Source organism: Chionomys nivalis, chromosome X (genome assembly GCF_950005125.1).
Source record: "Chionomys nivalis chromosome X, mChiNiv1.1, whole genome shotgun sequence".
Lineage (NCBI taxonomy): Eukaryota > Metazoa > Chordata > Mammalia > Rodentia > Cricetidae > Chionomys > Chionomys nivalis.
The window spans coordinates 25,651,842-25,676,595 of record NC_080112.1 but is presented as its reverse complement, the minus strand read 5'-3'; the positions used below and the strand labels follow the sequence as shown (position 1 = coordinate 25,676,595).

The window sequence follows — 24,754 nt, the reverse complement described above, 5'->3', positions numbered from 1 at the left end:
TCTGCCTACCGGTCCCAGCCCAAACAAGTAGGTCTTAGAGCTTTCCTTCTCGCTTATTTTTCTGTAGCCAGGTAGATTTTGCCTTTCCTGAGCTCTGGGTCTCTCTTTCCTGCTCTTGGCATCTTTGGGCCTTGGGGCTAGGAAGGGGTCAAGTACTGGCAGCTACAACTCAGAACTCAGGCGCCCCAGTGAAGTCTTTAATTAGGCGTGAGGCGGCAATGGGTCAGACAGGCCTTTCATCTTGGGCGCCCAGGAACTCTCCCTTCCACTCCCCCCAAACCCCATTACACACAACCCTGTCACTTCCTGGCCCTTGTCGGGGAGAAACTGGGGTTGAGAGGGGAGGATCTTCATCAGTTAATCAGCCTCCCCACCTGGTAGGTCTTTGGTTCCCCCTCCTTAGGCTGAGGCAAGAGAAAGAAGATAGCTACCACAGGACCTGAAGAGTTCACAAACAAGAGCTTGGGTAGGATGAAGTCTTGTGGAGTCTCCCTAGTTACGGAGGCCTTGAGAATTTGAGGACAAGACTTCACTGGGACCAGGAAGGGTGGTGGCTAAGGGATTAGCATGAGGACCACACCCTAGAAAGATTCGATGGCCAGCAATGGTACAGCAAGCAGTGCTAACTCAGAGACTCAGAATACTTTGTAGGCAAGGCTTCAGCAGGATGCTACTGGGGGCTGAGCTTCCTCTGATTTCCTCTCCTCTTGCCTCCTCTCCCTTCATCTGCACCCAAAGGAAAAGACACACTGAGAAATCAGAGCCAGATGAACTGGGTGGTTGAGGAGTTTATTCGGGAGAAGGGAATTTCTCATATTTGTTTCCTCGGGGAGGGAGTCTTCAAACAATACCGAAGGGCACAGGAAAATGGGGGGTCTGGAGGGAAGAGGGAGGGGCCACAGTCAGACAAAATGGCAACACACGATCACAGGCACTACCAACATCACAGACACAGCAGAGGGTACAGGATGGGGGCTCCAGACCCAGCCTCCAAGTATTCCGGGGCAGAGGGGAGTGTGGAGGGAGAGGGTAGAGAAAGGGGAAGGGGGTGGGTCAGCCCCACAGACCTGTAGACTCTGTCCTCTGATTATCTAGCTGTCTCTTGAGGGGGTGAGCAAGGGACATTTCTCTCTGGATCCCACCCTTCACCCTCCAAACCACGATACTTGGCTCTTCCCAGGTTACCTCAATTCCCAGGGTGCCAGGCGTGTTCTTTCTCCTGCGTTTAACAAAACTCGTCTCACGGCTCCTAACTACAGCCCCCCCACACCCACTGCTCGAACCCTACTCATTTGAAAACATATTTTCTTTGCTGCCCCATGACTGGAAGGGCTTCCCTTCAGAGACCATCACACACTCCTCATACCCTTCATATGCCCGTCTAGAACCCTGACAGGACCTCCTCTCAAGCCTACATCACTCCCGAACCCCAGTTCTAGCCTTGCTCAAGCTCTTTGGAATCAAACACAGACTCCTGCATGTTTCAATATACACTCCTTCTAGAGATGCTGGTTCCAACCCAAGCTGACTCGTTCTGGAGCCCACTGGATGTTAAAGCCACACCCCTCCTAAAACCGCTCCCTTGGGTCCCTTCTAACCCCATTCCAGAATGCTGTAGGACACCATTTCCCTAAAAGGCTCCATGTCTAGTGTCTAGTATGTCTGGAACCCAGCTCTTTGCTGACTCTCCAGAGCTCTCTCCAGAGCTTCTCCCATCTCTCCTCCTGGTTCACCCGTATCCTGTATCCCCACCCAATCTGCTGTCCTACTCTTGGGGTTGGATTTCCATTCAAGCTTCTGTTCAGGCAATGCTGGAGGAACCAAGGCTAGAGAGTCAGGAGGAGCAGAGGGAGACAAGTAAAGGAAAAGTCACATTGACCCTCCCCATGCAGCCAAGGTCTGGTCCCCTTCCTGTCCCCTTTCTAGAGTCCTCTTACCTCAAGGGACAGGGCTAGGGAACAGAGAGGGGCTGAGGAATGCAAGGTCAGGATAAGGGAGGAGCCCATTCAGGACTGGGCCCCTAGTGCATGGAGAAGTGGGTGAGGGTAGGGCTCAGACAGATAAATAGATATTTATATATAATATAATATATATATAAACAGCAAAGACAGGGTCTCCTGGGTTGAGGGGTGGAGACCTAGGGTATGGGGATAGGAAGGGGGGCAGGTCTTCTCTTGAGCTCTTGCCCACCCATGGGGTCTTCGTGGGCTTCACTGACCTGTAGAGACAAAAGTCACAGAAAGGAGAAGTCCAGATGAGGGTGGTGCCCTACACGTGAGGGTGACATCCCCAGGGAGGGATTGGGCCACAACACTTTTTCTTCTGTCTGGCATGTTTTCTTCTCTAACAGCTCTGGAATCAGCCTCATCCTAGCTGCTTTCACGACAAAGATATTACCAACCTTGCTCAAACTGGGTACCAAAGGAACAGTTGAGGTCCTCTTTCCTAATCAAAAAAGCCCATTATTCAGTACCATTCTAGTCACTGTTGAAAATCAAAGTAAGTAACCCTATCTTGGTGAGGCTTACATCATTATTAGAGGAGACAAGCCTCACAGGATGAACAGGACGTATTAGGGAATCACCTAATATAAAACAATAAGAAGTCAGGCATGGTGGCGCACACCTTTAATCTCAGCACTCAGGAGACAGAGGCAGGTGGATCACTGTGAGCTCAAGGCCAGCCTGGTCTACAGAGTGAGTCCCAAGAGAGCCAATGCTATGTACTGAGACCTGTCACCCAAGAACAAAAAATTCTCTAAGTGAGGCTATAGAGATGGTTCAGAAGCTAAGAGAGCTTGCCGCTCTTTCAGAGGACCCACATTTGACTCCCAGCACACACATTGGGTGGGTCACAACCATCTGTAGCTTCAGCTCCAAGGAATCTGACCTTTCTCCTGGGCTCCATGGTCACTTGAACTCACACACACATACTCACACTCATATTCATAATCAAATAAAAATAAAATCATTTTTAAAAAGTGCTCTAAGTGAGGTGTGTATAGCATGAATGAGCCTCTATTATACCTCCAATCTAATGGAATACAGTCATGAACCATAAGTTAGCAATTAAAATTGCGATACGGAAAAACACAGGGTGTGATGAGAGATAACAGGATTTGTTTTAGACAAATAATCACTGATTATGGAGTTGGAGGTATATGCCTGTGACCCCAGAATTTAGGAGGCAGAGGCATGAGGAAAACAAGTTTGAGGCCAGCCTGGGCTACATCAGTGGGACCCTAGCAAAACAGGGAGGTGGAGGCACAATCAGGAACTCAAGGCCATCCTTAGCTAACACTGAGCTCCAGGCCAGCATGAGCTCCAGGAGACCTGGTCTCAAAAATAACATCAACCATACAGCAAAGACAAAGCCATCTGTGCAGCATATGTGGGCCTTGTGACCACTCTGGAAAATTGTTGCCTTTTAGTGAGACGCTACAACCGGCTTCTGAAAACAGGACAGCGATTTCTGAATTTAGGAGGACAGTGGCCTAGCCGAATCCTTGTGGACGCTGCGAGTGGAACAGGTTGTAAATGGGTTAGACTAGGCTCTTGCGAAGAGGGAAGATGAATGTCAAAAATGGAAAGTCTGGGCCTGAGTGACCTGGAAGTTGCCTTGTAAACCAGGTTGGTCTTGAACTTATAGAGCCCCGCCTCTCTCTGCCTCTCCAGTGCTGGGATTAAAGGCACTGGGACCACCACACCCGGCCAAGGACTTTTTGATTAAATGTGAGATGCTTTTAGAAGACTCTCCAACCTGCTCACTCACTAGCAAATCTATTCCCACCTAGGTGATGCCTGAGACAGGATTTGGTTATGGAGACCAAGCAGGACTCAAGAACATGCAATCCCCATGCCTCAGCCTCTCAAGTGCGGGGATTATATATGTGCTCCATCATGCCAGGCATTCATTTCTTTTATGGCCCAACAAGAAGGCATATGCATGTTTCCAAGGCCCCTGCCCTTCCTTTTTTCTTAATTTGAAATTCCACACCGTCTCTTTCACTACAAGAGTTAAGGAGAGGGAGCAGCAGATCTACATCCTGCTCGTGCGCTGGTAACCCTCAAACCCCACCGTGCTTACCTTCCTCCATCTATCCGCTTTATCTCCTATTAGTTTATCAACCATTTCGAAGACCCACCTCCCCTTCCCTACCTGGAAATTGCACTACTTCCGTGACTCTCCACTGCGCAAGTGCTCCTACACTCCATTCATTGGTTACTCTCAACGCTGCTCCTGCCCCTTCCTTCTCTTGCTCTCCGCCCATTGGCTAGATTTTCCGCGTTCGTTTCTCCCCCCCCCTTTTTTTTTTGTAGTTTTGCCTGTCTATTGGTTCCTTCAAGTTTCATTTCTTGTACCTTCCTGCCGCATCCGTCCATCCATCACTCACCAGATTACATCTGATTGGAGAAGGAGGTGGGCGCTCCCTGTGGGCCATAGCCTTGTTGCCCATAGTCGCCCTGAGGCCCGTAGCCACCGCCACCGCCACCCGCTGGCTGCCCGTAGTCGGGTTGGTAACCACCCTGAGGCCCGTAGGAGTCCTGGGGCCCATATCCTCCGGGGCCCTGCCCGTAGCCGGCATCGCCGTAGGCATCCCCTGGGGCTGGCTGCTTTTCCGGAGCGCCTGGAGGTGCGCGCATGAACGGGGCGGCCCAGCCTGTCTCTTTGAACACGAACCATAGGTTGCCAACCCAGAGGACCAGGTTCAGGAAGCCAAACACCTGCAGGGAGACAAGGCCAAGCTGTTGTCCCTCACCCATTCATTACCTTGGCAGCCCCGGGGATTTTAAGGCTGAGCGATAAGGAATGGGCATTTTTAGGGCTTAAATTCCTGAGTCTCTGTGACTATCAGTGTACAGAAAAATTTGGGACTGGGACATTAGTTAGAATTTAGATGTACAAGTATTTATTGAGCCTGGTGGCCCACAACTGTAATTCTAGGGAACTGGAGACAGGATAATCAATTGAAGGCTAGCTTTAGTTCCATACATAGTTTGAGGCCAGCCTGGGCTACGTGAGAGTCAGCCTCAAACAACTAATTTTTAGGGCAGGGGTGGTGGTGCAAGAGTTAACCCCAGTACTGAGGAGGCAGAGGCAGATGGATCTCTGTGAGCTTGAGGCCAGTCTGGTCTACACAGTGAGTTCCAGGACAACCAGGGCCATGTAGACAGACCCTGCCTCAAAAGAAGAAAAACATATATTTTTTTTTTGGTTTTTCGAGACAAGGTTTCTCTGTAGCTTTGGAGCCTGTCCTGGAACTAGCTCTTGTAGACCAGGCTGGCCTCGAACTCACAGAGATCCTCCTGCCTCTGCCTCCCGAGTGCTGGGATTAAAGGCGTGCGCCACCACCGCCCGGCTAGAAAAACATAATTTTAAAAATGTATTTAGGTACAGACTTATTAAGTAAACATGTGTATACATATACAAAATATAATAAATTTAAATTTGCAAAATATATAAGTATACATTTTACATAAATACTAATTGATGTTTGTAAACACATGTATATACAAATTAGCACAGATGAATATGTATAAAACTTAGAAATGTACATGTATAAAATATGATGTGGGAGTCCCCTCTATGTGGTGTGATTACCATTAGTAAATAAAGAAACTGCCTCGGCCTGTTGATAGAGCAGAACTTAGGTTGGAGGGGAAAACTTAAATGAATTCTGGGAGAAAGAAGGCAGAGTCAGGGAGACACCATGGAGCCTCCAGAGTCAGGCATGCCAAATATTTGCTGGTAAGCCACTGCCATGTGGTGATACACAGATCAATAGAAATGGGTTAAATTAGTGTAAGAGTTAGCCAATAAGAAGCTAGAGCTAATGGGCGAAGCAGTGTTTTAATTAATACAGTTTCTGTGTGATTATTTTGGTTCTGGGCAGCTGGGACGAACAAGTAGCCCTCCTCTTCCATATATATATATACATACATATATATACACATATATAATTTTTTTTTCTGAGACTGGTTCTCTCTATGTAGTTTTGGCTGGCTGTCCTGGAATTTGTTATGTAGACTAGGTTGGCCTTGAACTCAGATCTGCCTCTGCCTCCCAAATGCTTCTTTGTGGTTGTTGAGACAGGGTTTTACTGGCAGTCCTGGAACTCACTATGCAGGCTGAGCTGGCCTCTGCCTCCCGAGCGATAGGAATTGAACTCCCATTCTTAGGAAAAACAGTAAGTGTTCTTAACCACTGAGCCATCTCTCCAGTCCCCTGTTTTCTTTTATTTTTTAAACAAATATCCTTATACTCTGGTTTCTCTTCAGATCGTATAAATGTATAAATCTTTCACCTTTTACTAAACAAATATCCTTGGTTTCCTTTCTCTCTCTCTCTCTCTCTCTCTCTCTCTCTCTCTCTCTCTCTCTCTCTCTCTCATTTATTTATCAAGACAGGGTTTCTCTGTAGCTTTGGAGCCTGTCCTGGAACTCACTCTGTAGACCAGGCTGGCCTCGAGCTCACAGAGATCCACCTGCCTCTGCCTCCCGAGTGCTGGGATTAAAGGCATGTGCCACCACTGCCTGGTGGCTTTACTTTTTATCAGATTCATTTATTTATAGTGTTTGGGTGTGTGTGTGTGTGTGTCTGTGTGTGTGTGTTTGAAAGTGCAAGAGACATGGTGTGCCCATTTAAGTTTTATTTGTTTGTAATATAGGATCTTGTCATTTACCCCAGGATGACTTGGAGCTCACTATGTAGGTTAGTATGGCTTTAAATTAGCCCTGGGGGTGGAGTAATGGCTCAGGGTTAAGAGGATTTAGGCTCAGTTCAATTTCCAGCACCCACATGATGGCTCACAAACACACATAACTCCAGTTTCAGGGTATCTGCACTCTCTTCTTTTTTAAGCTTTTTCGAGTCAAGGCTTCTCTGTGTAGCCCTGGCTATCTGAACTCCCTCTGTAGACCAGGCTGGTCTCGAACTCACAGAAATCTACCTGCCTCTGCCTCCTGAGTGCTGGGAGTAAAGACCTGCACCATTATGTCTGGCTTCTGACACCCTCTTCTTAACCTCCACAGGCACCAAGAATAAAAGTGGTATACATACACACGTGTAAGCAAAATACTCATACGTAAAAAATAAATCTTTTAAAAAAATTAGTGTTTTAAGTGCTCGGTTTACAGGTATGTATTAACATTTCTGACTCTAAATAAATGCTTTTTTGTTTTGTTTTGATTGTTTTAGACAGGGCTTCTCTGTGTAGTCCTAGCTGACCTGGAACTCATTATGTAGACCAGGTTGGCCTCAAGCTCACAGAGATCCATATGCCTCTGCTCCCAAATGCTGAGACTAAAGATATATGCTATCATGCCTAGCTAAGTATATGCTCTTAAAGAAAAACAATTTAAAATTATAAATAATATATCAAACACATAAAATACTTTTAAAAACAAAATGCTATATGCCATTTACTATTATGTCAAACCCTCTTCTGAGTACCTTAAACAATATTAGTTCACTTAAAGTTCCATGTTTGGACAGGAAGTAAAACCTACATTTTATTCTTTTTCTGAGATAGCCTTGAAATGTTGCCCAGGTTGGCCCAGAACTCCTGGGCTCAAGTGCTTGATCTTCTGTCTCTATTTGTCTGGTAGCTGAGACTACACACATGCATCACTGCACCCAGTGGATATCCCATTTTATTTTTAGTATTTTTAGTTTCTTTTTCTTTTTCTTTTTTTTGAGACAAGATCTTACTCTGCAGCCTAGGCTATCCTGGAACTCATTATATAACCTAGAGTCTCAAACTCTTGCCAGTCTTCCTGCCCCAGATTTCAAATTTCATTTAGGGATTATAGCGTTTTGGCCACACATATGCATGCGTACCACCCGCATGCCTGGTCCTTGAGAAGATCAGAGAGGGTAGAAGTTCCTTGGAACTGGGATTATGGAGGGGTCAGAGCCAAAGTGTGGGTGCTAGGAATTGAATCTCGGTGCTCTGCAAAAGCAGCAAGTGTTCCCCATCCTCCTGCAACCCTCCCCTGAGACAGGGTTTCCCTGTGTAGCTTTGTCTGTCCTGGAACGCGATCTGTAGACCAGGCTGGCCTCAAACTCATAGAGATCCGCCTGCCTCTGCCTCCCGAGTCCTGGGATTAAAGGCCTGCGCCATTGCTGCCCAGCTGAGCAACAAGTACTCTTTATCACTGAGTCATCTCTTCAACCCTTGATATGTCCATTTTATTTATTTATTTTAATTAATTAATTTTTAAAAAATTTCTGTGTATTGGTGTTTTGCCTGCATGTATGTCTGCGTGAGGGTGTCGGATCCCCTGGAACGGGAGTTACAGACAGCCGTGAGCTGCCATGTGACTCGGATCTGCGTCCTCTGGAAGAGCAGCCGGTGATCTTAACCACTGAGCCTCCTCTCCAGCCTTGTTATGTTTATTTTAAAGTCAAGTCCACAGAGGCTAAGTTACCCAAGATAACACAGTCAACAAGAGGCAGGAAAGAATGGTTCAAATTTTAGCATCTGCAATAGTGATATAGGATGCAATATTGTGTCAGGTTGTTTCCTAAGCACTTTGTGTAGTGTGAATTCAGTGAAACTCAGCTTTGGAGCAGGACCTATCATTATTAGCCTTCAATTACATGCTCAAAATGATCCCCGAAAGGTTGGTCGCTAGCTGTAGGTCACAGAGCTTGCAAGTGACAGGATCTATGTTCAGACTGATTCTAGCCAGTAGGGGGCGTCCAAGACGGGAACCATTTCATGAGAGTCTTTTCTTTCGCAGTTTCCCAAACAAGTCCTGGAAGGATACTGAGTTTCAGGAGATTTAACCATACTGGGCTGGGTCCAGGTGTCCCAGCCTAATCTGAAGGGCCTCATGTTCCCCCCAATGGGGGACAGACAGCGTGTGCTGTCCTAACGATTATCATTGTTCAGCCTGTTTTTGTTGGCATGCCTCCTCCTGGGAGCCCCCATGGATTTCCTGACTCTCCTCTCATTTTCGGTCTCCACCACTGTCCATCTCAGACTGTGTCCTTCAGCTTTTCTCTTCCCACCCAGCCAGCTTCCCAGGGCTTACCACTGAGGTGTTGAGTCCTGAAGTCACAGGGTCCCTCAGTTCCTTGCACGTGTTCCCTGCCTGGCGGCACACAGTCATCCCCTTGATAATGTCCTCTGGGTCCGTGGCCATCTTCACATCGGACAGGCCTTTGGCCCAAGCAGATGAGCTAACTAGCCACATGAAGGCAAACACTGCCGTGGCCAGAAAGTCCTAGGCAGGGGTGAGGAAGATGTCACTGTGAATGGACTGCTTCAAGTTGAGCCCCCAGCCCTTTTGAGGTGACACGCTTTTGTGGGAGGGGTCCTCTAGAAGAGGCCTGCCTCTCTTCTGCCTTTGTAGCCCGGAAGCTCCCAGTGTGTTCAGCTTGAGTTCCTGTGAGTGTATATGATACAGAAGCTGTGGGAGTGTGCTGGTGTGGGTGCGGATGTTGAGGGAGGAACTAAGTCTGTGGGATGTTTCTGAATCTCTGAGAAGTGTGTCTTACCGCTTTTATTTGCATGTGGGAATATGTGTCATTTTATGTCTGGGATGAGGGTGTGAGAATATCTCTGTGTAGGAATCAGTGTCTGTGTGGCAGGGTGACATGTATTTCTGTCACAGTGAACTTCCTTTGATCTAGTCTTTGTGGCTGTGTGAAAGATAGTAGGGTCAGGTTGTGGGCCGGCCTGGCATTCTGTGTGGGCTGTGCGTATGTCTCTATGACTTTATGGCTTCACAAGCCAGATGCCCACTGTCGAGTCATGGAGACAGCAGCAGTGTTGGGCTGCTTGGCAATGGGCCTGTCTTGGAGTCGGTTTGGCCTTGTGAGCCTCATGCAGCCTCATGTCCCTGGTCAATGCATGCCATCAGCTGTGGGGACTCACCATCATGGGCCCTTTGTTGTTCTCTCGGTACTTGTTCTGCAGGAAGATGTAGGTAGCCAGGGCCCCCATGGAATAGAGGAAGGCAAACACAGCCACGGTGACGAAGAATTCAGCTGACGAAGAGTAGTCTCCAACTAGGAAGACCTTGGTGGTGCCCCCTTTGCAGGTGGGTGCATCAAAGTACACTTGGTGCAGCCTGAAGAGAGAGGTGTGTAGATGGGGCCCAGACTCTAAGAATCCCTTTCTCACCTTCCCAACCATGGGTCTCCCAGATTGTTTCGAGGTCCCAGGAAGAGGAGGAAACGACCATGCACTGAGCACTGACAATGTACCATTGGTTGCTGAAAGCATCCTGGTAAGATATGTGGTATCTCTCCCCCACTGCAACCCAGGCACTTCTGCTTCTGAGTTTGTCCTAGAATGTACCAGGTATCATATCTTTTTACTCTAGGGTCTTTGCATTGGCTGCATGCTCTCTTTAACAGGCATGCTCTCCCCTTGTTGTTTCTCAGCCCTTTGGAAGAGCATGTAAGCATGCCCTTCCTTAACATAGCTTCATGTCTTATTCTTTTTTTGTTTGTATGTTTGTTTTTCGAGACAGGGTTTCCCTGTGTAACAGTCCTAGCTGTCCTGGAACTAGCTCTTGTAGACCAGGCTGGCCTCAAACTCACAGGGATTCACCTGCCTCTGGCTCCCGAGTGCTCGGATTAAAGGTGTGTGCCACCACAGCCTGGCCTCATGTCTTATTCTTCCAGCTCCTTCAGACTTTGCTTAAGGATCACCTTCTCATTAAAGACTTTCCCCATCTCACTTTTAAAACCTTTTTGGTGCTGATGATTGAACATAGGACCTTATGCATGTGTGTGTTTGTGTTTGGATGTGCATGTGTGCAGGTGCACATTTGTTGGTGTGTATGCAGTTGCACAGACTTGTGACAGACAACCTCACGTGTTGTTCCTCAGTTACCATCACCTCTCTTTTTGAAACAGGGTCTCTCTCTGGCTTGGAACTCGCCAATTACCCTAAGTAGGCTGTCCATGCTGTGCCAGGGATTCTGGCACAAGCCACCATGCTGGGTTTGTTTAATGTGGGTTCTGGGGGTCAAGCTCAAGTCCTCACACCTATAAGACAAGCACTCTACTGACAGAGCTAGCTCCCCAGCTCGGGATTTACTATTTTCCCTTGATTTTTTCCCTGTAACTATGAGGGGGCAGGGCTTATTCCCTTTTCATTTACTGACAGATCCCAAGGGTCTGGAACAGTGCTGGCACCAATTAGGTTCTCGAGCAGTGTTTTTAGGGTGAAGCACAGAAATGGGAACAGGCTTAGAGAAGTGCATTTGCTTGTATAGTCACGCAGCTAGTAGAGGAAGGACAGAGCTGCTGTATGAATCCCATCTCCTCCTAAATCATGTTGACGCTTTTCTCTTTTTAGAGACTCTTTTTAGGTTCGTGAGATTAAAAAAAAAAATGTATGTGTGGCAGAGAAGCCCAACAGCTGTGGAATAGGAAAAGACCAAAGAATAGAGGGATATTGGAACAGGCTGTGTGAAGGGCAGACTGGGAAGATGTTCTGAGTCAAAGGCCTTCCCTGTGCTGTGCTGGGGAAAGCCTCATGTGTGGGCAGAATAGAACTGGCCTGGGAGCCCACAGCTCTGGCCTCAGGTTGGAGACTGGCTCCCAGGACTGAACAAATAGAACTGGTGTCTCCTATAGCAGAGATCCCAAGCATGGAAGATGCTAGGGTGGGGGTGGGGGATTCATAGAGGACTTCTGTGGCCTTTAGGGAATTCCCAAAAGGCTGGTTCTTATGCTGCCAACTACCCCTCATCCCTGCTCCCCAAACATCATGTGTGTGCCTCTCCCTTCTCCAAAGTACTTGAGATGGGACCCAAGGTATGCTAGACAAGTGCTTTGCCACTGAGCCACACCCTCAGTCCCCAAGCTCTTTTCTCCGTGGCTTACGTGAATCTGGATAGCTCTGACTGCTCTGTCTCTCTCGGTCATGCTCTGCTGCCATCTCCTGTTTCTATCACTGGTCAGGACTTGAGCTGGCTTCCCTCTCCCAATGGTGTGATCTTTTAGGCCTCCATTTATCCTTGGTGTTGCCCAACTCCCAATTCTTCGCCAAGTTCCTAAATCTGATTTCTTACACTTAACAAGCACATGCAGGGCACTTCTTGGTCCCAGACACTGCACTGAGTGCTTTACAAGTATCGACTTAGTGAAGATGTCCCATCCCCTTGTGGAGCATCAATATTATCCCTGTTTACAAACGAGGAACTTGAGACTCAAAGTGTGACATGATTTGCTTCAGTCGTCAAGAAAGTCAAGAGAAACTGTGAGTCTGTCTCCCCATCCTTAAGATGTAGCAGTTCCTCTAGCTTGTCCGTACACATGTACACCTGACATCTATTACAATGCCTGCCACATGTTCGGGGCTCAGTAAACATCAGGAACCTCTAATTTGGTCCCATAATTTTCCATATCTATACAGCATCCCCATTATTTTCTAGCCAAACCCCTGCATGAGGATATGCTTCTAGTATTTATCTGCATCAATAGTTATCCCCTTTCGTTTGTTCTAATGGAGAGTCACGAGGACTGGGAATTTGATCTGCTTTAGTCCCGGTTAAACTCCAGCACATTGAGAAGTAAATAATGTTAACTAGCCTTATTTTAAAATATGTCTTTTAAAAATTGTATTTAGTGAGCCGGGCGGTGGTGGCGCACGCCTTTAATCCCAGCACTCAGGAGGCAGAGGCAGGCGGATCTCTGTGAGTTCGAGGCCAACCTGGTCTACAAGAGCTAGTTCCAGGACAGGCTCCAAAACCACAGAGAAACCCTGTCTCGAAAAACCAAAAAAAAAAAAAAATTGTATTTAGTGTGCGCATGCCCACATGTATGTAGGTGTATGTTTGTCACAGTTCATGTGTGGAGGTCAGAGAATAATTTGCAGGGAGTCTATTCTTTCTTTCTACCACATGTGACAGCGATCAAAGTCAAGTTGTCAGGCTTAGTGGCAAGGGCCTCTACCTGCTGAGCCATTGCACTCCCCTTATTTTGAGACAAGACCTCACTTTGGATCTGAGGGTAGCCCGGAACTCACCACAATCTTTCTGGCATAGCCTCCTAAGTGCTGGGATTACAAGCATTTGCCACCACACCCAGCAATGAACATTAATTGAGCATTTACTGCATTCAAGTGTACACATATGTGTGTATACACATGTAGCTCTCTTTTTCTCTCTGTATCCCAGTGCCGTGCCAAGGCTGTGCAAGCTCCCTACCACTGCACTAACAGCCCCAACTTTGCCATTTGCTTTGAATCTTACTTATTTCCTGTCTTGTATTCCTTTTTTTTTTTTTTTTTGCTAGAATATAGCCAGAGAGGGTGACACCCTGTGTCTGTCTTGCACATCACATTGTCCTAGAGATCAGGAGCAGTGCCAGTTACACAGTAGGTGTTCAGCACACGGGCAGTGATCCCAGTGGCTGTGACCTGTGTGTGCTGTGCAAAGGTCATGGGGAAGGATTGTTCAGACCCACCCTCACCCCGGCCCTGCCTCTCCCAGGTCTCAGGATACCAGGGCAGGGGCACACCTGAAGGGGTACTCAAATTCAACTTCGATGTTGAGGGCACTCTCCGTCTTGTTGGCACAGTCCACGCTCAGCCGAAGCTCTCCGTTGTAGCTGCCACATGTAGCAAAGGCGAAGATGGCAAAGACCTTGGGTAGCAGGGAAGGGGATGGCTGTAGTGAGCCTGTATGCATGTGGGAGGGAGTGCCCTCCTCTGGACAGATTGAGGGGGGCAGCAGAGACAGCAGCAGATGGAGAGGTCCCCACCCCCACCCCCCTAATCAGGGTTCACCGGGTCCTAGCACAAGCTGATTACAAGGGTGTGACTGTTTCTCTCTCCTTGTGTCTCTGCTTTTACCTCTGGCTGCTCTGGCTTCTCCTCCCCTCCCCTTCCTTCCCCTCCCCCTGTCCCTTCTCCCCTTTCCTTTTCTCTTCTCTTCTGTCACTCATTGCATCTTTGTCTTTTGCATCTCTTTCTCTCAGTATCTGTGTTTCTATGCATATTCTCCCCATCCTCTCTCTCTCTCTCTCTCTCTCTCTCTCTCTCTCTCTCTCTCTCTCTCTCTGTACGACTGTATGTCTCTGCACACTTGTTTCTTGGTCTGCCTCTCTGTTCTGCTCTGCCTGTCACGAGGTCTCCCTTGTGCCCATTTCTGTATGTTGCTCTCTGTTTTCTCTTTTGGGTGTCCATCTATCTGTGTGTGCCTTTCTTTCCTCTACCACATTTTTCTGCCTCACGCCCAGTTCTCTGGCTCTCATCTCTTTTTTTCTTGGCATTTACATCACTGTCTCTACCATTCCCTGCCTCTCATTCTCTGTCTCTTTCACTGTCTCTGGATTTTTCTGGTTTTGCATCTCTCTCTCTCTCTCTCTCTCTCTCTCTCTCTCTCTCTCTCTCTCTCTCTCTCTCCAGTCGGCTTCAGGCTCCACCTCCCATCCCTCCCTTCTTTAGTTCAAAAGAGGAGGTAGGACGTCACAATCTGTCACTCCACAACAGGGGTACCCTCGGCCTTATGTGACGTCATAACCTATCTGTTCCCTGTCCCTTAAACCCCTGGGACCTTACTCTAGAGTTCAATTCCCTCATCTTCTTCCACTCCAGTTCTTGTCTGGCTCCCTGACCCTCCAACACCCCTGCTTTTCTGGACCCCATTACCACCCTTTCTCCTTGCACTCCACCCACCCCACAACCCAGACCGCACTTACCCACTGCAGCACCTTCACGAAGCCAAGGGGCTCCTTGACCACCCGGAACTGACCCCCAGCCACCAGCTGAGGAGAAAAACAGTGGGGGAGGGAGGTGGTGGGGAATAGAGAGGTGAGGGGCCAGGCTGCCAAGCATTGATCCCTGAGGATAGGGCATGTGACCCCTAGAAGTGGGTGACATATGGAGAGGGAGTGAGGAGGAGAAAATGACACTTTGGGGAAGGAGTAAACACCAGGGTCTCAGAGAAAATCCCCAGGGTTCAGGGGTGGTGAAGTGTGAGCCGATGAGTCACACGGCAGAGGTCGGGGGTAGAAAATAGATGGGGTCCAGACTAGTTAGGGAAGGAGAGTCTGAGCGGCTTAAAGGTGACTCAGAAAGGGAAAAGGGGAAAGAAAAGGTTGAGTGGAAGAAGATGGGGTTCATTCGAGTGGGGGAGGGGGCGCCAAGGGATGAAGGTGAGTCACAACAGCATAGGGGAGGGGTCTGCAGTGGTAAACGTGAGTCAGAGGATGGTGCTTGTGTCTGAGGCGATGCGGGTGGGGAGGGGTCGCTACTGGTTAGGGAGGAAGCCAGTTCTGAGGCGATGAAGAAGAAGGAGATGGCGGAGATGGTCTGGAACGATTAAGGTGGGGGAGAGCTGGGGCATGGATTCACTGGATATGCGCTGGGAATGAGGAGCCTGGGGGCTTTGGAGAGGTAAAATCGGATCGTCCCCCTAGATCTGCTGGGGGTGGAGGGAAGGGTGGTCATCTACCGGGGTGAAATCTCTGGGAGGGGCGGATGCCAGCCCTTCCCCACCCCGCCCCCACACCTTCTGTCGCTCTATTTCCTAGCTTATCTGCAGCCCCCCAAGTCTTATTTTCATTTCCCCCTCCCCTACCCCTTTGCCCTCTTCCTAGACCCGGGCTCCCCTCTTTCTTCCCACCGACAGTTCTTATGGGGCTCTGGCGGCCCCCTCTGCGGCAGTGAGGATAGTCCTCGATGCGGCAAAAAGCTCACTCCTTTTCTCCACCTTCCTCCTTCCCCTATCCTGCTGCAGACCCTCCAATTCCATCCTAGTCCCCAGTGACCGCATCCCGCTACCCTGGCCAACACCTCTTAGGGTTGGAGGGGCCATAGCCACCGGGGCTCCAGCCAGCGCTGGGCTCTATCCACGGTGCTGAAGCGCATACCTGATTCACCACGTCCATGTCTGCCAGCAGCAGCATCAGCAATGCAGGGGGCGGAAGGTGCCTGCTAGCAAGGGCGGGCGCGGGGCGCGGCGGGGGCGGCGCGCGATCGTCGGAACAGCCCAGTCGGCGGCAGCCCCGCCCCTCTCACTCTGTCTCTCTTTCGGGCGAGCGCCTGCGCACCACGGTACCCCCCTCACCCCCTAGCTTGCCTGCAGCCATTCCATCCTGGAGGCTGGAATCCATAAATCTTAAAGTGTAGGGTCCTTTCAGAAAGCATAGGTAGCGGTCTGGGGATAGGAGGACCGCTCAGTTCTATGATATTTTGCCAAGCCGAGTGCCGTGTTTGTTACAATGTGTTCGTTCACTCCTTTAATCCCTATATAGCAGTGACTATTGGTCCTGTTTTTACAGGTGAGGAAAACGAGTCTCCAGAGAGATTGTGACTTGCACAAGGTCACACAGTAATCAGCGGTGCTCAGAGTCTCTGCAAGTTAAAAGGCAGTTCAAGGTCCAGAGGATTCCTTTTGGAAAATCTGCATTTTTAAGCACATCCCCAAACTCTAACCACCTCAATTTTTCTCTTTTTCTTGGTCAAATTATTGCCTACTCTAACTCTGTACTTCACCTTCTGTTTTTTCCTTGGCCTCTCTTTTAATACATTGATTGTGTGTTAGCCCTCTTTCTTGTAAAACTGCATTGATTTAGTATGGGTAGAGAGATGGAGTGAAGGAAGGGGGGCACTAGAGTACAGGCCTGGAGATGAAAGGACAGCTTGCCAGAGTAGTCTCTCTCTCGGCACTGTGTGGGGCCTCCATCTCTTAATGGACTACCCTCTTTTGTGATACTAAAACTAGGCCCATCAAGGTCAGTGATGATTGCCACGTTACAAAATCCGAGGGATAAAATATAGTTGAGGTTAAGATGGTCAACCTCCCATTAAGAAATGCGTGTAAAAAGCACTAAGATACTAAGTGCTAACCTATGAGTGCATCAGCTTACACAGGTAATAAAAGAAAATGGATAACACTGTCAGCAGCGGAAAAGAACACCGTTCCATACCTCTCTGTATCTTTGAAAGTCTGAACATTTGGATGGGTGCCATTTATTTATTTATTTATTTATTTATTTTTGAGGTAGAATTTTCACATAGCCCAGGTTGGCCTTGAACTTCGAGGATGACGTTAAATTTCTTTCTTTCTTTCTTTTTTTTTTTTTATTTTTCAAGACAGGGTTTCTCTGTAGCTTTAAAGCCTGTTCTGTCCTGGAACTAGCTCTTATAGACCAGACTGGCCTTGAACTCACAGAGATCTGCCTGCCTCTGCCTCCCGAGTGCTGGGATTAAAGGCATGCGCCACCACGGCTCAGCTAGCCGTTAAATTTCTTATTCTCTTTCTTCTACTTCCCAGATGCTGAAATTATAGGCATGTACTATCATGCTAACTCTGACTTTTTTGTTTGTTTGTTTTGTTTTTTATTCTTGTTTTTTTTTTCTAGACAAGGTTTCTCTGTATAACAATCCTGGCTGTCAATCTATAGATCAGACTGGCCTTGAACTCAGAGATTCTCCTGCCTGTACCTCACAAGTGCTGGGATTAAAGGCATGTGCCACCATAGCTAGGCTAGCTATGGCTTTTATACTTTTTTTACATTGAATTATTTACTGTGTGTATGTGTGCATGCACAAGGGGAGGCCATCAGATACCTTGTGAGTGTCAGTTCTTGGGTCCTGAGGATCCAACTCAGGTCTTCAGGCTTGGTGCCAATCACTTTTACCTGCTGAGCCATCTCCCTAGCCCTCATATTTATTTTGTTTTATTTTACTTTTTTGAGACAGCGTCTCTTTGTATAGCCCCGGCTGTTCTGGAACTCACTGTGTAGACCAGGCTGGCCTTGAACTCACAGAGATCTGCCTGCCTCTGCCTCCTGAATGCTAGGAATAAGGCTTGCACCATCATGCCTGGCCCCTATATTTATTTCTAAAAGCACAAGTATGTAATAGATACTTCCCAGTTGTTTGAGTTTTGGCTCTCAGTTGCTTGAATCTCATTTCTAATGTTTACTCCTGTTTGACCTTAGACATGTAAAATGTTTTAAAATATTATATTTAGGCTTTTCATACATATTAAAAAAGATAGTCAACTATAATGCACTTAGTCCAGGGATCAAGACATGGTTCATTTTACTTCCTTTACAGTCCTGGAATTTACTGACTTCTCACCAAGCCCCTTGTTATCTTCCCTGGCTAGGGGACCATCACTTCTGCCAATTTTAGCATCTCTACTCTTTTCCCTCCAGCCTGTTCGCAGCATACCACCAGAACATCTATTTCAAATGCATAGTTAACTATGTCACTACCTTACTCAACTCTTTCCTATAGTTCCCATGCTTTTCGATATAAAAAGCAGACATCTTAGAACATGGCATTCAAGACTGCTTGAGGGGCTGGAGAGATGGCTCAGTGGCTAAGAGCATTGCCTGCTCTTCCAAAGGTCCTGAGTTCAATTCCCAGCAACCACATGGTGGCTCACAACCATCTGTAATGAGGTCTGGTGCCCTCTTCTGCCCTGCAGACATACATGCAGACAGAATATTGTATACATAATAAATAAATATTTTTTTTTAAAAAAAAAGACTGCTTGATTTTTTTTTTTTTTTTGGTTTTTCGCGACAGGGTTTCTCTGTGGTTTTGGAGCCTGTCCTGGAACTAGCTCTTGTAGACCAGGCTGGTCTCGAACTCACAGAGATCCACCTGCCTCTGCCTCCCGAGTGCTGGGATTAAAGGCGTGCGCCACGTGTGCCACCACCGCCCGGCCTAACTTGCTCTTTTATCATACACCAACCCAGTTACTTTAAACCTTTGTTTCAATGCCAGTATAATTGTGTGTTTAGAGACCCAGTCTTTGATTGCGGTCCTCCCAAATTTCCTGGCTTGGTTGATCTAAAAGATACAAATAAGAACCCTCCTGCTTCAAGAATGGGGCAGGATCCATTTTAGGGCAGTCGCATCTGACCTCATTCACTACACTACCTGCACTTCCTTTGGAGGGGAGCTGACTCCCACTTTCGATAAACTTTGTCATATGTCTAAGCCACCTTAGTGTGCCCCGGGGGAAACCAGCAAGGCACCTGGCACACACCAAATGCCTGATAAGCTTTCCCTGAATGAATGAGACCCCCAAAGGCAGAGCCAGAAGCAGAAAGAGGAGCTCAGGCATCTGTGTGGGAGGAGAGTTACTCTCAGCTGTTTCAGGAAGATCAAGGGGGCTCGGCGTCATTTCCCTGGAGCTAGAAGTGCCACTGTTTGCTGTCACCTACAATTTCTACCAACGGATTTAGGCTTTTGTTCTTTTTCTCAGACAAAAGATGGGAAATGGGAGACACTTACGATACCAATTTAATATTCCCCAAATTCTTGATGAGGACATTTCTGCTTAAGTTGCCAGGTTAACTGTAAGCTCTAGGCCTTCTCCCTGTCAAGACTCTTGTACAGTCTGTCCTTCTTCAGGCTGACTTGACTGATGACCCCCTTGGAACGCCTCTGCCCTTTCCTACTATCCAGATACCCAGTGTCTCTTCTCTTCCCTCCCCCTATCTGCCCGGTGCCCTCCTTCTCCCCCATCTCCACTCTGTCTCCAGCTTTTTTTGGCTGCTGTCTCTTTCTCCTCCTCCTCCCTCCTTCCCTGACGCTGAATAATCAGGCCTAGCTGTCCTGGTTTCTGGAAATACTCATGTGTGGGCAGTGGCTCAGGGATGCAATAAGGGATAGATGGAAACGGCTGGGCTGCCCCAGACTGCCAGCACAAAGACACCAAAATCCAGCAGTGTGTGCTCAATGCTTGCCTCCTTCTGGGCGAAGGAAGGGCAGGGGGTTTATTGAGCAGTGGATGAGGGGTAAGACTTTAGAGGGCATGAACGCAGGCCATCTCATCTCCCAGGTCCTCTTCATCAAAGCGGGAAAGAACAGACTCTTCATCACTATAAAGTGAGGCGGTTCTCTGTGCCAGCAGGTCACTGGCAGCACTGTCCATCTCATCCAGTGTCAGGTGACATGCGTCTGCAATCTCCTGCTTGGCTAGGGCCACAAATCGTGGGTCTTGGGCAAAGAGACCTAGGCCTTCAGAGATGAGCACCTGGGGCAGGGATTAAGTGGGAAGAGTGTTGACCAATGGCACAATGAACAGAGTGGTCACTGTGAAGTGATGTGCTAATGGTAGCGTTCAGGGGAACAGGGTCAAGTACAGTGTGCTGAGAAGAGGCGTTTTAACATGCTTGACACAGCCGGGCAGTGGTGGCGCACGCCTTTAATCCCAGCACTTGGGAGGCAGAGGCAGGCGGATCTCTGTGAGTTCGAGACCAGCCTGGTCTACAAGAGTTAGTTCCAGGACAGGCTCCAAAACCACAGAGAAACCCTGTCTCGAAAAAAAACCCCAAAAAACAAAACAAAACAAACAAACAAACAAACATGCTTGACACAGAATCTGGCCACTCCTTGTTGCCTTTCCCCAGCTCTCACCTCTGCCCCTTCTACTCCAACCCCTTCCCCCATAACCATCGGGACTCACAGCCTCCACCAAACTGTCGGCACTGCCTCTCTTGCGGTGACTGGGATCTGAATGTGCTCCAGGCACTTGCAGACAGGTGAAGGTACGCAGTGGCCCACTGAGTTTGTTGAGATACCCCTCACCCACTGTGGCGTCCTCCACCAGCAATAGGGGGGCATATAGCAGCCGTCCCTTCTGAGGAGGGGCTGCCCAGGAACCCTGGATCAGAACAAAGACCAGAGGGGGCAAGGATTGGTGAGTATGAGAGTCTAGTTCTGTCCCTTTTCTCTAATATACACAACTGCAGTTACACTGAATGGATGTAATTCAGAGGAGAAATAAATGACTTCTTTATTTGTGGGGATCAAACTGAGTCATAAACATGCCAAGCAAATGCTTCACCACTGAGCTCCATCCCCAGCTCCAGACTTGAGTTTATGTCATAATACAGAAAGCCTTTGTTTGTGTGCATTATGTGTGATCTATCTATCTATCTATCTATCTATCTATCTATCTATCTATCTATCTATCTATCTATCTATTTATCTATCTATCTATTTATCTGAGACTTTATTATTAGGTGGTATGGGAGGTACTTTTGTCTACGTGTTGATTTTATTGATTAATTAATAAAGAAAACTGGCTTGGCCTATAGCATGGGAGAAGGAAGGCGGAGTCAGAGAGAAGAAGATGGAGCCACCGGACACAGATGCTGGGAACTTTACCCAGTAAGCCACAGCCTCGTGGAGATACACAGATTACTAGAAATGGGCTAAATTAAGATGTAAGAGTTAGCCAATAAGAAGCTAGAGCTAATGGGCTAAGCAGTGATTTAAACAATACAGTTTCTGTGTGGTTATTTTGGTTCTGGGCAGCTGGGATGAACAAGTGGCCTCCCTTCAACATCAAGGCCTGTAATTTACTATGTAGCCCAGGTTGATCTCAAATTTGTAGTAATTCTCCTGTATCAGCCTCCCAAGATCTGGGATTATAGGCATGAACCACCCCATCTAGCTGTTTCGGTTCTTTTGAAATACAGTTTCATATGACCCAGGCTAGCCTCGATTCTATATGTAGCCACGGAGAACTTCCGATTCCTGACCCTCCTGTGCCTACCTCCGAAGTGATAGAATTATAGGTATGTGTCATCATATCCAACTCAAAAACCTGGATTTAAATGTCAGTTGTGTATGTGTGTGTGTCGGGGGGGTGTTAACCCTAACTCCAAGGGGAGCAGAGACAGGAGGATCACTGGAGATTGCTGGCTTCCAGCCTAGCCAAGAAAATGTGAGCCCTTGGTTCAGTGAAAGAGCCTACTTCAAAGTAATAGGTGGAGTCAAATAGAGGAGAACACTGACACCCTCTTGTGAACTCTGCACACCCCCATGGCTAAGTGCATCCCCATGCCCACATGCACACAGACACAAGAAGACATGTATACACATACAAAAATTAATAAATGAATAAGTAAGTACTAAGTCTTTTTAAAACGTCAGCTTTGCTGCTTACTAGCTATGTGATCACAGGAGGATAAACTTCTCTGAGCCTCAGTTTCCTCACCTGTAAACTGGGGATCATAAACCCATTTCCTAAGTACAGTGGGGATTATGTGTGGTCCTTTAAGTGTCCTATTCCTCAGAAGTCCCTGAAATGTAGTATACTTGTAATGTTCAGCCTAAGACATTGTCTCCCTGAAGGTCACAGTATCCCTTCTCCTCACCTGAGCCCTGCCTGCTCCTGAGGTCCGTCCACGATGGTAGGTGCCTGGGATGGGTAAATCTTCACAACTTCCCTGCTGTTGCAGACACTGGATGGTGAAGGAGGGCTTCCGACCTGGTGGGCAAAAAACCATTGCAATTCCTCCCTTGCTCCGTTCTGTTAGCCCTTGGGGTTCCATAGGGTCCATTTGTCTGCTTACCTGCAGGTGTTGGGGGCAGCAGACGCCGACGTGGTATGTGGTGCCCGTTTACATGTCTCTGGGGCTGGTGAGGTGGCAAAGGGACTAGGTTCAGGGGAGTCTCTCCCTGCTTATCCAGGTAGGGGGTCCTGTGGGGGAAGGCAGAGCTAGCAGTGAACTCATCTGGGACTCAGAGTTGGGGTATCAGCACTCCTGCCCTCCCCTGCATGACCCATGTGGTGTGGCCAGGGTACCAGTCAGAGACTTCCTGTTCCTCATTCTGATTGTCCTGCTCTTGAACTCCCTTGAGCTGAGAACTTCCTTCCTCTGGGATAGGGAACATGAAAACCCCAGAGCTTCTCCTGGGGAAGTGATGCATATTAATTAGATTGGTCCCAACCCCCCCCCCCCACCTCCCATATGTGACCCAAGGCTCCTTGTTCTTCTCATCCCATGCATGTCCCCTTCTCTGTGCAAACACTAGAATTTACAGTTAATTTTAAACAGGGTCTTACTATGTAATCCTGGCTGATATGGAGCTCACTCTGTAGACCAGGCTGGCCTTGAACTCATAGAGAGCTGTTTCTGTCTGCCTACTGAGTGCTGGGATTAAAGGCAAGTGCCATGACTCTTGATTTGCATTGGTCTTTTTTTTTTTTTTTTTTTTTTTTTTTTTTTTTTTTTTTTTTTTGGTTTTTCGAGACAGGGTTTCTCTGTGATTTTGGAGCCTGTCCTGGAACTAGCTCTTGTAGTTCAGGCTAGTCTCGAACTCACAGAGATCCGCCTGCCTCTGCCTCCCAAGTGCTGGGATTAAAGGCGTGCGCCACCACCGCCCAGCTGCATTGATCTTTTGCACCGCATTTCTCACGTTTTCTTGCTATTCTCTTTCCCACGTTCTCACGTTTTCGCCTTCTATTGCCATTTGAGCCCTTCATTTATCTTTGTCCCCCCCCCCTTTTTTTTTGGTTTTTCGAGACAGGGTTTCTCTGTGGTATATTGGAACTATCTTTGTCCCTTTTTAAACAGCATCTCAAACTCACTATTTAGCCAAGGATGGCCTTGAACTCTGGCTCCCCCTGCCTTCTGCTCCCAAGTGCTAAGGTTACTGTTGTGGCCCATCGCATTTGACTCTCACTTGAGCCCCCGAAACATATCTGTCCTTCCCGAATTTCTTCTTGAAGGCCTCTAGCCCTTGTCCCATATCATCCAACACTGTGTCTAGTCTTCCTTCATTCTCACAGCCTTCCCCAGAAGCTTGACCATACCTGTGGGGCTGGGACCCAGCCTGGAGCACACTGGGCTGCTTGGAGTTGGCAACCGCTCCATCATCATCACTAGGCCCAGGTGAGAGAGAGTCTGGGAGTTTCTCCCTCACAGGTAGAGAACCCGAAATCCTGGAGCTCCATTGAGATTGGGCCTGGGAGTCTGTGGAGTCCTGAGGGGACATTACTTGACTGAGTGCTTTATCAGTGCAATGCCTAAGTTACTTGATCAGTGTTGCCCTCACTGGGCCATGGGGAGACCATCACTCCCTAGGGGCTGAATCTGGCTCTTGTTTTCCAACAGTTAGTGATCGGGATTGAATAGTTTTCCATTGTAGAGGAGACTTCTCCCCAGACACAGTACTGAATTCACTTAGGAGTCTGAGGGAGCATTTTACAGTCAAGAGTTTTGAGGGAAGTAGAAACTTGTCCTCACTTTGTAAGTTTCTGGGTTGCTCTCAGCTTCCTCCTTCTCAGCCTCCTGACTCACTGCCTCTTCTCCTTCCTCCTCCTCAGTGTCATAGGTGAGGGCCTGTCGCATCTCAGGACCCAAGTCCTGAAGGCTTCTTAGGCCAGCCTGTAGAGATAGATGGAAAAAGAAGGAACTTTGGTAACTCATGGTCTAAATTGCCCCTCTGTGAGCTTGCTTCCCATGCAGAAGTGTGTGTGTGTCAGGGCTCTGAGGTTCCCTTAAACCTCTGTGCAGCCTAAGTCTCAGTTTCTTCCTCTGTGACATGGCTTTCACGCCAGGCCCTGTCTTTAAGACCTGAAGGACCGAAGATGTGCTCTCTGGAGCCTCTGTTCCTAGGAGCCCCTTTTCTTTCCTTCTCCGGAATTTTCGGAAATAATCTTGGATCAGAAATGTGGCATAAAATTTGCCCACGGTGACTTCCTCCTCTGGGACAAAAAAAGAGGGCAGTTACACAGGGTTCTACTGCTGCTGCCTCCCCAGTTCCTACCTACCAGCAATAGTTGGGGCAGGCCGTTAAGGAATTGGCGGTAGGCAGCTCACCATTTGGAGGGGGGATGACCTCATCCAACAATTTCTGCTTTATCCGCTTCCAGATCTTTTTGATGACCATCCGAAGCTCCTGGTTGGCTTGATCCAGGTTCCCTGCAATGCAGGAGAGTGGGAAGTAGGGAAGTGGAAGTGCTGGAGTTGCCCCTCCTTGTTGGTGAAGGGGGGGCCGGACTTTGAAACTTCACATTTCTGC

The 24,754-nt window shown here is 48.1% G+C and overlaps 2 protein-coding genes across 2 annotated transcripts in view; both read right to left on the bottom strand.

Annotated features, from left to right (window-relative positions):
- Window positions 1–770: 770 nt before the first annotated feature.
- Syp (synaptophysin) lies at window positions 771–15,932 on the bottom strand. Its single transcript, XM_057759500.1, has 7 exons — window positions 15,841–15,932; window positions 14,668–14,733; window positions 13,486–13,610; window positions 9,884–10,079; window positions 9,039–9,230; window positions 4,394–4,724; window positions 771–2,218 (listed from the first exon to the last, which is right to left on the bottom strand). The coding sequence occupies exons 1-6, from the start codon at window positions 15,874–15,876 to the stop codon at window positions 4,398–4,400; spliced, it is 942 nt and encodes a 313-aa protein (XP_057615483.1). The 5' UTR covers window positions 15,877–15,932; the 3' UTR covers window positions 771–2,218; window positions 4,394–4,397.
- Window positions 15,933–19,739: 3,807 nt separating this feature from the next.
- Window positions 19,740–24,754, bottom strand: part of Cacna1f (calcium voltage-gated channel subunit alpha1 F) — a 28,795-nt gene continuing 23,780 nt past the window's right edge. Inside the window, exons 40-48 of the mRNA XM_057760278.1 lie at window positions 24,553–24,654; window positions 24,307–24,437; window positions 23,977–24,117; window positions 23,544–23,713; window positions 22,533–22,640; window positions 22,300–22,427; window positions 22,102–22,214; window positions 20,403–20,600; window positions 19,740–19,970 (exon numbers count right to left, since the gene is read on the bottom strand). Of these exons, the coding sequence (XP_057616261.1) occupies window positions 19,740–19,970; window positions 20,403–20,600; window positions 22,102–22,214; window positions 22,300–22,427; window positions 22,533–22,640; window positions 23,544–23,713; window positions 23,977–24,117; window positions 24,307–24,437; window positions 24,553–24,654 (1,322 nt within the window). The remainder of the gene's footprint in view (window positions 19,971–20,402; window positions 20,601–22,101; window positions 22,215–22,299; window positions 22,428–22,532; window positions 22,641–23,543; window positions 23,714–23,976; window positions 24,118–24,306; window positions 24,438–24,552; window positions 24,655–24,754) is intronic.

What these genes read in the sequence shown, in the direction of transcription:
- Syp (XM_057759500.1), bottom strand. Translation starts at nt 15,876, where the DNA reads ATGCTGCTGCTGGCAGACATGGACGTGGTGAATCAG. An exon ending in ACATGGACGTGGTGAATCAG is followed by an intron (nt 14,734 to 15,840) that starts GTATGCGCTTCA and finishes TTTTCTCCTCAG; the next exon opens with CTGGTGGCTGGGGGTCAGTT. An exon ending in ACAACAAAGGGCCCATGATG is followed by an intron (nt 9,231 to 9,883) that starts GTGAGTCCCCAC and finishes ACCCCTGCCTAG; the next exon opens with GACTTTCTGGCCACGGCAGT.